Below are 15,246 nucleotides of genomic sequence, written 5' to 3'. Positions count from 1 at the left end.
GATCAGTGAAGAATGAAGAGAAAGAAACAGAAAAGGAGGATGAGATTTTACAAAGGCTTACTGTTGAAAGTTTGATCACATTATATGATCACATAGTGTAGACACAGCCTTGGTGTTTCGTACAGTCTGTTATATTGTATTACTGTGTTGTATTATTTCATTTACTTCTGACATTGATTTATAGACAGTTTCAGCAGCAACAACATAAACAACCGTGACTGCGCATGCGACCGATGAAACCGTCTATAATAAATTATATTCACTAAAGCTAACAAAATTATGCTGAAATGTGTTTGTGTGCATTGCAGGCAAAGTACTGGAACTCCAGCATGAACGAGGTGGAGGGATCTGTCACAGACCACAAAGGGAAGGTCGTACACAAGCTGTTTGGTAAATGGCACGAGGGCATCTACTGTGGCTCACCACCCTCTGCTACCTGCATCTGGAGGACGAGTATGAGCCCACACACACATATCACACACACACACACAATGTTTCCACTTATTACAAAAATATCTACTGAACCATCACTCTACCATTGATTTAAAATAGTTACAATGATAAATGGATTGATCATGCATGCTATAATAGTGACACATTAAGGTTTAAAGGGATAGCTTACTCAAAAATGACAATAATTTATCATCATTTATTCATCATTTGTGTGGGTGTGTGTACAGACCCTATGCCTCCTGACTATGAGCAGTACTACGGATTCACAAAGTTAGCTATGGAGTTAAATGAGCTGGACCCTGTTACCAAACCATTTCTTCCACCCACAGACACCAGGCTACGACTCGACCAGAGGTAAACACTTTACCTTCATCACAGTTACTCTCCTGGCATAGACGATTTTATTATCACCTGGAGCTAAGGCTGTTTTAATACCAGTATTTAATAACAAATGTAGTCAATACCAGTACCCATGAAATTTGTTGCTTTTTCTTACTCATTTCGATTTTTACAACAATAAATGAAATGCTACTCTTAACAATTATACCCTATGAATATTTAATAGATATAGAATGGAGAGTCAATGAGGTTTACAAAATAATACGTGACCCTGCCTGTGAAACCCAGGAAAGAAATTTTGTGATTTACTGTTTTCATGTACATAATATCACCCATACTTTTGACTTTAAAGGATTAGTCCATTTTTTTTTAAATCCAGATAATTTACTCACCACCATGTCATCCAAGCTGTTGATGTCTTTCTTTGTTCAGTCGAAAAGAAATTATGTGTTTTGAGGAACACATTCCAGGATTTTTCTCATTTTAATGGACCCCAACAATTAACAGTTTTAATGCAGTTTAAAATTGTAGTTTCAAAGGACTCTAAACGATCTCAAACGAGGCATAAGGGTCTTATCTAGTGAAACGATTGTCAATTTTGGCAAGAAAATGAAGGATATGCACTTTTAAACCACAACTTCTCTTCTTCCTCGGGCCCTGTGACGCGCCAGCGCGACCTCACGTAATTGCTTAATGCCGTGGAAAGGTCACGTGTTACTTATATGAAACGCACATTTGGGGACCATTTTAAACAATAAACTGACACAAAGACATTAATTAGTATAATTCCACATACAACAATGTCGGAACGGTCCTCTTTCTCCACACTTGTAAACACTGGGGCGTAGTTTCGATACGTCATCCGTGACCTGTTGACGTGATGACGTATTATGTAAGGTCGCACTGGCTCGTCACACAGCCGGAGAAAGACGAGAAGGTGTTGTTTTGAGGTGCATCTTTTTTGTTTTTCTTGCCAAAAATTACAATCATTTCACTAGATAAGACCCTTATGCCTCGTTTGGGATCGTTTAGAGTCCTTTGAAACTGCATTAAAACTGTTAAGTGTTGGGGTCCATTAAAGTCCATTAATATGAGAAAAAAATCCTAGAATGTTTTCCTCAAAAAGATAATTTCTTCTTGACTGAACAAAGAAATACATCAACATTTTGGATGACATGGTGGTGAGTAAATTATCTGGATTTTTTTAATGGACTAATCCTTTAATACTTGCAGCTGCATTGGTGATCACTATGGCATAAATGTGTCAGCCCAAAAAAAAATATTTTCAAATGTAATTTTTAATATATTTCAAAATATACAAAAAAATATATAATATATATGCGTTGAAATATATATTTGAAATATATTTACAAAAATGTATTTTCACCCATTTATTTTTGGCCATTTGAAATGTTGCATTGGAAAAAAAACTTAAACCTAACAGGTTTAAAGAAATGTTCAAATTAAATAATTTTTCAACAGCAAAAATCTATAACTTTATATTTATACTTATACAAACTTTTATATTTTGGCCAGGAAATATGCCACATTTTGAAATGTATGTTAATATATGAATGTTAAATCTAAATATATTCAAAAATATATTTAATTAGGCTTAACTTTCTACAAAATGTATTTAACATATCTTTAAAACATATTTTTGGCCAGAGAATTTTTTTTTTTGCTGACAGAACATGCATGGCCATCAGAAGATGACATCATTGCATTAACACCTATGCAAGAACTGAAGACTTTAATGTGAGATCGTGTGTGTGTGTGTGTGTGTGTGTGTGTGTGTGTGTGTGTGTGTATGTGTGTGTGTGTGTGTGTATGTGTGTGTGTATGTGTGCAGGTTATTGGAGGAAGGAAATGTTGAAGCTGCAGAGATGCAGAAGCAGAGGATCGAACAGCTGCAGAGGGAGAGACGCAGAGTCCTGGAGGAGAACAACATAACACATCAACCTCGCTTCTTCCAGTATGAATTTTATGTGCACATTACTTGTTCTCTAATGCATAGAGCTTTAAGTTGACCCTTCGTCACCATTATCTTAATACAAAGTCACAACATCCTCATATATTTTTGCTTTCTCACCAACAGAAAATCCAAAGACGACACATGGGTGAGCAACAACACTTATTGGGACTTAAGGAAAGATCCTGGATTCAGCAGTCTGGACTGTCCGGTTCTCTGGTAACTCCAGCCATCGTTCATCTGTGCTCACTTTTGCCCGCTTGTGTTTTCTGACCAACTTTACAGCATCAAGAGGAAACACACACACACCTTGTGAGATGAGATAGAGACGATGAATCTCTAAGAGACTATACGTGACAAATGGAGCCACTCCAGAACTCAAAATGCAATCACTTCTTAATAACCATTTGATGTCCCAACAGTTCAGTTGCCTTAAGATGCTTACATTATCTATTGTAGTTTCTTTTATGCAATTGGATTCATTGATGTATGAGAGATATGCAATCTTGACCCAGTTCATGTTCTTGTTTTGCTGCTGTCAACGACGCGTATCACGAGAAAGCAACAGTAAAACTGTTGACTTGTGATCTCTTGTGGCTGAATGTGGTACTGCAACTATCCATCTCTTACTCAACCAGATAAGTTTGTTTTGTTTGTTTATTATGTATAGTATGTTGTTGTCAGAACAAAACTGCATTGTCTACCTCTTTAAAGGAAACTGTCGAGGATTTTATGGTGTATATTAGAGTATGTTACTCATCTGTCTAAGGCCTTATATACTATTATATACAGTCTTTGCTAGAACTTTTAATCGAATCATATGTATCGTTACAAAGTATTGTAATTTTATGAAAGCCTTTAATTCTAAGATTCTTGAATGAACAAGAGGTATGTTTAAGGGTCTTGGATATATTTACTGTACATGCATTTTAACTTATTCAGCAGACTGGCACATGGCTCAACATTACTAAACATTACCACCACATACGTGAGCCTGGCGGTGTTTTAAAGCTTCCAGATGTTTGACCTGTAACCTGTGCTCATTTCAATCTGAACCATGCACTACGAGTTGTTTGGGAGACCGGGTACTTGCGTGTTGACCACTGCAGTGTTTCCTCTCTCCATCAATAAAGTCCATTTAAAGATCATTCTTACTATGTATTACTACTGTACTACTATTTGTGATTGTGACAACTTTTTTCAATGAACTTTTATAGTGACACAGAAAAAAACAAAAAACCACAAGGTATTTCCTGCTATGAGTCACTATGAGTTAAAAGTTTGTGGTGGATTTCCTGTAAAGACTTGATTTCAGTTTTAATGTGACTTTCCCTTGATTTTAGTTTAATATAACACTTTTTAAGTAGGCTATAATTTTTGTGACATTTTATTACATTATGCTTATCTTTTACATTACATTTATTACATTGTGTTTGTCTATTACATTACATTTGTTACATTATGTTTATTTATTTATTACATTACATATTTTTTCCTAATTTTTCTGCTAATGTAAATGCACATATTACATTGTAACTTCATTAATATCTGGTTGAAATTACCATAACATTTACATATTTGATTTTTTTATGTCTCATATTTAATATCTGGTAATTCAGTTTTAACCTCCGTGTGGCCTTTTTACTAAACCGTCTGGTAATGTGGCGCTGCATGGACTGACAGGCGGATGACATCAAAGTACCGCGAGAGCGATTCGAAAGCGGACTCCTCCCTATAATTTCTCGACTCGTTCTCGCGGTACTTTGATGTCATTTGCTTGTCAGTTCTTGCGGCGCTGCATAAAGTCAAACAAGCCTTTTCACATATAAAATGGTACAGGCTGTCCTTCCCAGATAAACTAATAGCCTTCCCCAATCCCCTCACTTATACGGCAATACATTTTAGATATTTCATAATAAAACATGTTTAATAAAAACATTTTTATTTTACTTGTTAAGACTTGTTTTAGATGTTTATTATAAAAACTATGTAAATTAAAGAGATGTAAATGTAAACATGCAAAGGTAAAAATGTAAATGAATGAATATATTGCGGGGAAAGTACGCCCTCTCTCAAGAAGAAGAAGAAGCCAAACATTTGAATGACAGTCCAGAAGAGCGAATGAAATAATTTGTCTATGAATATATGGGCGGGCATTCACCATTCAGATTTTCCAATGGGCGTATCCAAAGCCTTGCCGTGTGGGCGGGGTTATGACGCACAATATTTAGGCGTGTTTTAAGCGCACGAGCGAGCGTTATCTGTGTTTTCGTGGTGGTTCGTCTCTGGGGACAGATAAGAAAAGAAATCAGAAGACGGTAAGTGCGGTCTACCAATTCAGATGTTTTTATTCGTCTGCGTAGTTACTGTAAATGTGTTTCATTATATTTGGCTAAAAAGTTTTAAAGAGTTAGCATTGAATGAAGAACTACCATCATTCGTCACTTCTATTGTGACCGCAAAATGGGCCACAGTCCAAACCTTTACATTATGTACGAGTGTGAGTTACCTGTAAGTAAGGTAGCTTTTCGTTTGTAATCATGCAGTATCTGTTGAGTTAAACAGTTATACATACTGCAGTCATAAACGCGCGTAAAACATTATATAAAGTATATACTTAACAGTGCTGTGGTACAGTGAGTGATTGTAAATACATAGATCATAACTTACTGGAGTGTGCAGGGTTTTGTTAGAGCACTGTAGGGTTGTACGATTAAAACCATACCGAAACACACGATAAAATGCCAACAAATACGATATGCACTATACAACAAATACGAATGATAATAAAATATATTTTTACATTTTATTCTGTAATAGAAAGCATCACTTTCTGTCTGACGAGTCTCTTTGCTATCTACAGTACGTCGACCTGAAACTTATACATCAGTATTAAAATCATTCAGTTATTACAATTTAGTTATATGCATACAGCGGTATGCACTTTTGCGATATTTTCCTGATCACAATATATCGCGCAGTCCTAGAGCGCTGTGTCAGCAGCACAAAAGTCATAGGTTTGAATCCCTCATTAAACTAATATTGATACAATGCAGGCTGTACAAAAAATGGATTGTATAACACTTTGGATAAAAGGTATATCCCAAATACATAAATGTAAAGAAATTACCTCGTGTAACACTTTTCAGCGTTTTTATTAACCCTTAAATATCCTAATGACAGCATCCGAGATGTTTGCCAAAGCCACAAAGAGCCTGGTGTCTGAGATCGACCCTGATGGTTGTCTGATTCCCGTGTCTCGATTGAATGAGTCGGACAATCTGGTTCCTCTTGCTCTTGTCATCAAACGCAACCGGAACTGGTTCTGGCAGAAACCCAAGTACCTGCCAACAGACTTTAAGCTATCTGATGTTCTTGTCGGAGATCCTATAAATCCAGGTACTGAGCAACTTCTCTGTTTTTCTGCATGCACTAAAGCATTTTTATGACAGTGTTTTTTAACCAGGGAGTTGCCCATTACGGATCTCAACCAACTCCAATGGGTCATCTTTAGTATGACTTAAAATTGTAAACCAGCTGAAGTCAGTTTTTGTGATTTACTGTTTTCTACATAAAACCATGTAAAGAACATTCAGTGAAAAATAACCTTGATATCTTTAGTCCATGTTTTTGTCCACAGTTGTGGTTGAGACAGAGTTCATGAGCTTCGATGGAAAAGTTGTGGACAACAAAGGTGGAAGTGTTGGAGCAGACATTGGGGCAGGGAGCATTAACGTAGGGGGGAAAGGCTCGAGCAAACTCCAGTCATCATTTGGAAACCTTAAAAAACAGGAGGTGGATGTGCAGAAGCTGTTACAGGAGTCCAGATCTAGGTGAGTGAGCAGTTTCCATGAATGAAAATAACTCATACTAACCAAGTGGTTAACAGTAAGGGAAGTGAAAGTGCAAGATGTGTAGTATGGGTTTAAATTCCTGTTTTTTCTAACCATTTTACATGGAAATCTTTCCCCTTTCTTGTGTGGCACTGTTACGATCTGATGTTTAATGGTGAGAGTTTTGTTGTGTTGTGTGAGTAGAGTCGTGGACCTGCAGCACTCTCTGGTCCAGCAGATACGAAAAACACAGAAAGAGATCCTGACAGTAGTGAAGGAACGAATCATCACCACTCAACCCTGCACAGTCCTTGAAGAACAGCAGACTGGGGGTTCTTGTACTGGAATGTTTGGATTCAATCAAAAGATTAAGGTTGACCTTGAGATTTGGACTCTATTAACCATTTGTGACCTTGTCTGTGAAAATCCAGCTTTTTGTGATAGACTGTTTTCTACATTAAATCATCCTACATAATGTCAAGAACATTCAGTGAAAATATAGCCTTGATCTCTTCAATATTGACTGAGTAAGACCATTATTTCATCTTTAGATTATAAGACTGTAGTCTGGATTTCACAGACAGTGTCATGCATTATAAACTGTAGTTATTTGTATTTTTACACACACACACACACACAATTATTTTTCTTCAAAATATGCAAGACTTTTTGTACTTAAACTTAAGGTCATACTGTCATGACCTTGAACTATCATGACCGTTTACACTTCTTAAGTACTCGAATACAGTTCCTCATCCATACCGAGAAGCAGAAAGACCAAAAATAGTCACAACAAGTGCACAACAAGGGTGATCCGGACATGTCGTAACTTTTTCATTTTAATTTTGTATAAACCTAAATGATTATGATTTAAATAAAACATATTACAGATTCCTAAAGCTAAAAACTTCCTTGTATAGTTTATTTCTGATAACAAGCAAAATAAATAATAAGTAGATAACCTTAGTTGTAATAGCTAATGCGTATCAAAAAATACACTGAGCTAACGTTACTAGAGGTAGACCGATTAATCGGCACCGATAGTACATTGGTTAAACAATCGGCTATCAGCAAAAACCCATGCCGATAGTTTTTCCGAGTTGCCTCCGTTACTTCATATCATTATGAAAAAATAACTTTGCTGACTAGATGCTGCATTAACAACAGCAGGAACCCAAGTTTGTCGTCAAGGATGACAGGACAAAAAATATATTAGTAGTACCTCAAACAGTTACACAAAAATACACGCAGATAAATCCAACCCAAATGTTTAATGTCATGATTATTACCATCCATTTGCATTAGTTTTATCCATCTGGTTACTTTTATCCATGATTTAGCCAGCTAAGCTGCATATTTTAAATTAAGAAAGCGAACAATATGCAGCTGTCGGTTACATTAACATATTCAACAAATAAAAATCTTTCTTCAGTTAATTTTTATCTTTATTATTATTATTATAACTGCAATACACTGCAATAAATTAATATAATTCATATTTTTATTTATACAGTTATTTTATTTAGCGCATTTTTATGGTTCAATAATGTTCCTTTTGTAATAAATACCCTGTGAGTATTCGGTGTTGTGTTTTTATCCAGTCTCCATTTTAAAAACTATTGGCCGATTAATCGGTTATGGGCAAGTACGGACCAACCTAGTTATCAGTAAAATTCGGTACTGTGTAAAATTAATGTATACAATGTTAACTACAGATTGGCTGCCCTTTCACATAATGGCGATCCATGATCGCCGTCTCTCCTCATCTTTAAGAACCAAAACATTTTTCGACAAGGTATTTGTTCCAGAGTTCAGTTTAGCCACTACTCAGACCATTGGCTCAAGGGTCTCCAACTTTGTGCACCATGTTGGAGACCCTTGAGCCAGACCATGAATAAAACAGAGACCAGAAGTTAAAGAGTAACTAAACCCCTGGTCAGAGCCTGACTCCACCCACTGGCAATATTTGAAAAATGCAAGAAAAGTGGGCAGATCCCAACGGAGATAGGGGGGACGAAACTAAGCTCGTACCAAGTGTGTGGTGAGATCGTAACAAGGGCGTGGTGAGCTTGAACCTGCTTACGTCACAAGTTATTTTTTGGACTCAACATCCAATAGAAAAATTCAACTGCAGTAGCCACCGTTCAACCTTAAGAGGGCAGCACTCAGACGTTTTTACACCATATATTGTAGTATTGAAACACTTTATAACCAAATGTCAAAAAACTTACTAAAATCAATGAACAGCACTAATAAGTCATCATTTTTACAGATCATTAACTAAAAAAAGTTGGTTTAGGGCTTAGTTACTCTTTAAGTTCCGTCCAGACACGTAACAGAACAGCGACAACAAATGTGTGTCTAATGAAACCTTTTTTTTAAACTGAGATGTATACATCATCTGAAAGCTGAACAAAAAAGCTATCCATTAATGTATGCTTGTTAGGATAGGACAATATTTGGCCGAGATATAAATCTGGAAAATCTGAGTGTGCAAAAACGTCTAAATATTGAGAAATTACATGCATCCAAAATTTATTTTTTATAAGTATTTACCCTACGAAGCATGAAACATGATCTTTACTTAATATCCTAATAATTTTGGCATAAAAAAATAATTTTTACCCATACCGTGTTTTGGTGGCTATTACTACAAATACACCCGTGCCATTTATGACTGGTTTTGTGGTCCATGTGACATATATTACAGATTTTACTTCACAGTTTCCTGTTAAACTAAAATAACACAGCCCTTTCATACACGTGGGCGTATTATTGTCCTAATAATAACACTTCAGGAGGGCAGGTTCGGTCCTGCCTGCCATCACACAAAATTTGTTTTATTCACAAACTAATCTATTTTGTGTCTCCATAGGTGTCAGTAAATGACAAAGGGAAGTCTGTTATTGACTATGACACTAATATGTCTCTCAACATCCCTCCAAAAACCATCATCTCTTACAGTGTGATCGAGCTGGAGATTTCTAATACTGGACAATATGGTATTGATGCTTGATAGTAGTTCATCTGAAGTAGATACTGAAATGTATTAATTTTAATATTAAAGGGATTGTTCACCCAAGAATAAAAAATGTGTTATCATTAAACCTATATGAGTTTCTTTAATCTGTTAAAACACACACACACACAGAGAGAGAGAGCTAGGTAAATTATGGTAAGCACACAGTATACCCATTGACTTCCAAAGTAGAAAAAACAAATACTATGGAACTCAATGGGTGCCGTCAACTGTGAGTTTATTATTATTTATCAAAATAATAAACTTTTGATGACAGAAAAGAATTTTTTTTTGTAAACTATCCCTTTAACTGCACAAATGTCTCATATGTAACATGACACTATGTTTCTGAAGGGATGAGCAGGAGAATTTGTCTGTTTCACCAGAGCTGTGCCTGCTGCCAGGTGTCCAGGGTGGTTTTGAGGTCGATGGGCCAATAAAGGTACAGAAAGCAGTCCCGGTCTGTGCTTCACCGGGAAAACCCAGCAGCAAACTGCAGAAAGGTAAAAGCAACACAGAACTGACTGCAATGCATTGATAATTGAGCTGTACAGAATCATTTCTACACCACTGACAGATAAAGATAGTGTTAAATAATAATTTTTCCAAAGATATTGGCTATAACAAGACTAAGCACTGCTATTACTAAGAATAGGGTACAATGCAACGCTCAATTTGGCAGCTCTGGCAACAGAAGTCCCGCCTTTCAGTTTAAAAAACCAATGAGAATGAGCAGTAGCTGAAACAACCTCGAAAAGGTGCTTTGTTGCACAATTTGAGCTGAAACTAAAGCTATGGTACAGTTATTATCAGGTTTAAATGTGATTTTAGAGATCTGTCTTTCACATTCAAGTAGACTTTTAGTCTTGCACGACTGAAATAACTGCCTGGAGGCATTGCAAACATGGCCGCCTAGTGATGTGACTTCCCTTAAGGGACTTTGATAGCACTATCACACTTCAGTTTTTTTTTTTTTTTGTTTACTCTGTACTGTATGTATTAGTTGGTCTTTTTCCCTTTTATAGACTTGGAAGAACTTCAGGGTCAGTTTAAGGTTCTCTCTAAACTTCCAGCCTGCACTCGATCTTCTCTCTTCCAGCAGATCTCTGTGCTCCTGCAGAACAAAGCAGCCATCAGCGTGCTGGAGAACGCAGTGAGTCCCTTCAAATACAACACTAGCTTATTGTGCAGTGTATACGGCTTACTATTTAAAACCTTTTTTAGTCATTTACACTGTAGGATTTAGAATGCAGGTAAACAGCCTGTTTATTAAAGAGCCCCTATGACATTGCTAAAATGTAGCTGTTATTTTGTGTATTTGGTGTAATGCAGTGTTCACGTTGTTAAAAAGTAACTAAACCCTAAACCAACTTTCTTTAGTTAATGATCTGTAAGAATGGGCCTTTATTAGTGCTGTTCGTTTTTTTTGAGTAACTTTTTTGACATTTGGGTATAAAGTGTTTCAATGCTAAAATACACTCCCCTAAAGGATTATTAGGAACCGCTTTCGCCTTCAGAACTGTCTTAATTCTACGTGGCATTGATTCAACAAGGTGCTGAAAGCATTCTCTAGAAATGTTGGCCCATATTGATAGGATAGCATCTTGCAGTTGATGGAGACTTGTAGAAGTTTAGGGCACGAAGCTCCCGTTCCACCACATCCCAAAGATGCTCTATTGGGTTGAGATCTGATGACTGTGGGGGCCATTTTAGTACAGTGAACTCATTGTCATGTTCAAGAAACCAATTTGAAATGATTCGAGCTTTGTGACACGGTGCATTATCCTGCTAGAAGTAGCCATCAGAGGATGGGTACATGGTGGTCATAAAGGGACGGACATGGTCAGAAACAATGCTCAGGTAGGCCGTGGCATTTAAACGATGCCCAGTTGGCACTAAGGGGCCTAAAGTGTGCAAAGAAAACATCCCGCACACCATTACACCACCACCAGCAGCCTGCACAGTGGTAACAAGGCATGATGGATCCATGGTGTCATTCTGTTTACGCCAAATTCTGACCATCTGAATGTCTCAACAGAAATCGAGACTCATCAGACCAGGCAACATTTTTCCAGTCTTCAACTGTCCAATTTTGGTGAGCTTGTGCAAATTGTAGCCTCTTTTTCGTATTTGGAGATGAGTGGTACTACCCGGTGGGGTCTTTTGCTGTTGTAGCCCATCCGCCTCAAGGTTGTGCGTGTTGTGGCTTCACAAATGCTTTGCTGCATACCTCGGTTGTAACGAGTGGTTATTTCCGTCAAATTCCAGCTTGAATCAGTCGGCCCATTCTCCTCTGACCTCTAGCATCAACAAGGCATTTTCGCCCACAGGACTGCTGCATACTGGATGTTTTTCCCTTTTCACACCATTCTTTGTAAAACATAGAAATGGTTGTGCGTGAAAATCCCAGTAACTGAGCAGATTGTGTAATACTCAGACCAGCCCATCTGGCCATGCTCAAAATTGCTTAAATCATCTTTCTTTCCCATTCTGACATTCAGTTTGGAGTTCAGGAGATTGTCTTGACCAGGACCACACCCCTAAATGCTTTGAAGAAACCGCCATGTGATTGGTTGATTAGATGAGTGCATTAATGAAAAATTGAACAGGTGTTCCTAATAATCCTTTAGGTGAGTGTATATGGTGAATGGTGGCTACTGCAGTTGAATTTTCCTATGGGATGTTATGGTACTACGTGATGTAAGCGGTACGACCCTACGTAAGCAGGTTCAAGCTCACCACGCCCTTGGTACAAGCTCAGTTCGACCCCTCTATCTTTGTTGGGGTCTGCCCATTTTTCTTGCATTTTTCAAATATTGCCAGTGGGTGGAGTCAGGCTCTGACCAGGGGTTTAGTTACTCTTTAAACACATTATTTTCCGATATTTTAAATGTGTTGTTTTGTACACAGCTCATCATTTTGAGAAAGCTTGGTGTGCTGTGATTGGCTAGCTATCTAGTGCGTTGTGATTGGCTGAATACCTCAAGCATGTGCAGGAAACGTGGCGCTCCTTATCATAATAGGAAGATATTATAAGAGATCATATCATCTTTACAACCTTATCAATACGAACTCAAATCTGATCCAGAAAATGCAGATGACCAAGCTGATCGATGAACTTTACCAGCACGGCTGGTAATGAAATGGAAAATAGGGGCTCTTTAACATGTTCAAATTAAGTAAATAAAGTATGTAAAGACACCCCAGCATACACGGTGCAAGAGTTTTTTTAACTATGTTACTGTGAATGTTGTCTGTCTGTTGAGATGTTGTCTGTCTCTCAGCTAGAGGACATTTGTGATGGGACACAGCCGGATCCCAGTCAGTTAGATGAAGTGTCTGCTGTGCGGACCACACTGGAACTGGTAAAGAAAGCTGTTGCTAAAGACAGCACCCAAACAAACACCTCTGGACATCCCCAAAAACCCAACGCTCTCACTGCCACACACCTGCTCGTCAGCTCTTTAGAAGGTGAGTTCAAGTTAAACTGTACAACGAGTAGAAATTTACCTACTGCAGGTGATGGAGTAAAAGGTTATCATCTGGCTATAAAGTTAACCATTATAGTTTAGCACAAGACACTTTTCACCTGAGGTTTGTCAGGTTTGTTAGACTTGCCCATTGTTAATCCTGCCCTTTGTGTTCTGTATAGAGATGAATGACTCCACCCTACTTGTGCTTAAATCCTGCTGCACTTATGCAATCCTACAAGCTCTTTTTCGTATTGTAAGTATCCTTATAATAATAATAATAATAATATTAGTTCCCCAAAAGTAAAATAACAACCACGAAATGACTGTTTTTGTGTTTTACAGGTGCAAAATATGGCTTTAAATAAGAAGTCTTCTTTGAAGGAGGATGTCCTGGCAGTTTTAGCTGATGAAAAGGTTTTCGAGAAAATTAAGGAACTGCTTCGTTCCTGTAAAGTGACCCTGCGAAAGGAAAAAGATTCACTTGTAACTGAAATCAGTAACCCGCAGGATCGCCTTCCCCTCATGCTGTGCATCGCTGTCAAAGCGTTGGCATCTATAGCGCCCCCTGCCTGATTGGAGTACAACAGCAGAGCAAAAGAGTGAAAGCTATGAGGTTACATGGACCAAGGGCTTTAGCAATAAAAAGATGAAACGTTTTAAATTTTCTATGCTCAGGAACAATTGTTAAGGATTCTTTATGTGGCATTTTAACTGTTTTGTGAATGACTATATAAAATATTTTTTTACATTTTTTTATATATTTTAAATATTGCTTTAAAAACAAAACCATAGTAATAGTACATTTTAGGACTTAGATATCTCATACTTTCAAATAACAGACAATAAATGTTTTGCACACATCGTATTTTGACCTGTGTTTGTGTGTTTTAAACATAGACTGTAAAAAAGATGGATGTAGTGTCCGTGACGTCAACTCATAGGTTTCTGAGGATCGTTTTTGAAGCTTAAAGTAGGCGGTGCCTGCCGTCGCCATCTTGGCCATGCATCACTCGCGGATATCTGAAAATGGGTAAAGAGGCGGGACGTGGGTGAAGCTGAGGCGAAAACCTGAAACCACACCCCCCCAGCTCGAGTCTAGTGACAGCAGTGGCTGTTTAACCGTCACTCAAGTGGCCACCCCCTAATTATGCAGAACTTTAAGGGTTAATATAATTTTAACGGATGAGTTACAAAAAAATGCACCCCCTTACAGTTGTCATGAAAGGCAAAATTTGTTATATAGACCAAAACACTTTTTGAACCAGGCTGTAAACACATTATTTTCTGCTGTAAAGTTGGACATTTTAACATTGGGAATTAACTCCCTTTTGGAGCCAGCCTCAAGCGGCCAGTCGATGAATTGCTGTTTAAATCACTTCCGTATTGGCTTCTTCGGAGAGATCGGAAGGTTGCCCCTCAGTTTCAAATTCCTGAGCTGCTTGTCATCCAGGCGTGCACACCAGAATATAAACTAGATAGAAAAGTTTGTCTTAACAAACTTTATGTTGGCTTGAGGAAGCCTAGTCTGAGAGTAGACTTTGACAACTTAGCATGAAGCTATCATGATGCTAACATGACTAACATGAAGTTAGCATGATTAGCATGACTCTAACATGATGTTAACATGATTAGCATGAAGCTAACATGATGTTAATTAGCATGAGGCTAACATGATGCTAGCATGATTAGCATTAAGCTAGCATGATTAGCATGAAGCTAGCATAATGCTAGCATGATTAGCATGAAGCTAGCATAATGCTAGCATGATTAGCATGAAGGTAACATAATGTTAGCATGATTAACATGAAGCTAGCATAATGTTAGCAAGATTAGCATAAAGCTAGCATGAAGCTAACATAATTAGCATGAAGCTAACATGATGCTAGCATGATTAGCATGACTTTAACATGAAGCTAACATGATTAGCATGAAGCTAACATGATTAACATGAAGTTAGCATGAAGCTAACATGATTAGCATGAAGTTAGCATGAAGCTAACATGATTAGCATGAAGCTAGCATGAAGCTAACATGATTAGCATGAAGTTAACAAGATGTTAACATGATTAGCATGAAGCTAGAATGAAGTTAGTATGATTAGCATAAAGTTAGCATGATGCTAGCATGATTAGCATGATGCTAGCATGATTAGCATGA

The 15,246-nt window shown here is 37.5% G+C and overlaps 2 protein-coding genes across 5 annotated transcripts in view; both read left to right on the top strand.

Annotated features, from left to right (window-relative positions):
- Positions 1-3,912, top strand: part of osbpl3b (oxysterol binding protein-like 3b) — a 75,743-nt gene extending 71,831 nt beyond the window's left edge. For all 3 annotated transcript variants that reach the window (XM_073871940.1, XM_073871942.1, XM_073871941.1), the window contains 4 exons: positions 309-453; positions 681-807; positions 2,645-2,767; positions 2,891-3,912. In XM_073871940.1, the coding sequence (XP_073728041.1) occupies positions 309-453; positions 681-807; positions 2,645-2,767; positions 2,891-2,987 (492 nt within the window). In that variant the 3' untranslated portion in view covers positions 2,988-3,912. The remainder of the gene's footprint in view (positions 1-308; positions 454-680; positions 808-2,644; positions 2,768-2,890) is intronic.
- Positions 3,913-4,930: 1,018 nt separating this feature from the next.
- On the top strand, positions 4,931-13,954 carry gsdmeb (gasdermin Eb). Of its 2 annotated transcripts, none has more exons than XM_055211767.2 (10): positions 4,931-5,082; positions 5,948-6,163; positions 6,405-6,597; positions 6,802-6,970; positions 9,473-9,599; positions 10,003-10,119; positions 10,642-10,769; positions 12,901-13,087; positions 13,269-13,342; positions 13,432-13,954. In XM_055211767.2, the coding sequence occupies exons 2-10, from the start codon at positions 5,956-5,958 to the stop codon at positions 13,660-13,662; spliced, it is 1,434 nt and encodes a 477-aa protein (XP_055067742.2). In that variant the 5' UTR covers positions 4,931-5,082; positions 5,948-5,955; the 3' UTR covers positions 13,663-13,954. The 2 variants fall into 2 exon arrangements, with proteins under 2 accessions (XP_055067742.2, XP_055067741.2); XM_055211766.2 differs by having other exon boundaries at positions 12,883-13,087.
- Positions 13,955-15,246: the final 1,292 nt, after the last annotated feature.

This window comes from Misgurnus anguillicaudatus, chromosome 10, assembly GCF_027580225.2.
Source record: "Misgurnus anguillicaudatus chromosome 10, ASM2758022v2, whole genome shotgun sequence".
Taxonomy (NCBI): domain Eukaryota; kingdom Metazoa; phylum Chordata; class Actinopteri; order Cypriniformes; family Cobitidae; genus Misgurnus; species Misgurnus anguillicaudatus.
Note: the sequence above shows the minus strand (reverse complement) of the source record. Positions and strands in the feature narration are given on the sequence as shown.

What these genes read in the sequence shown, in the direction of transcription:
- gsdmeb (XM_055211766.2), top strand. Translation starts at nt 5,956, where the DNA reads ATGTTTGCCAAAGCCACAAAGAGCCTGGTGTCTGAGATCGACCCTGAT. An exon ending in TTCTAATACTGGACAATATG is followed by an intron (nt 9,600 to 10,002) that starts GTATTGATGCTT and finishes CTGTTTCACCAG; the next exon opens with AGCTGTGCCTGCTGCCAGGT. An exon ending in TCAGCGTGCTGGAGAACGCA is followed by an intron (nt 10,770 to 12,882) that starts GTGAGTCCCTTC and finishes CTGTCTGTTGAG; the next exon opens with ATGTTGTCTGTCTCTCAGCT.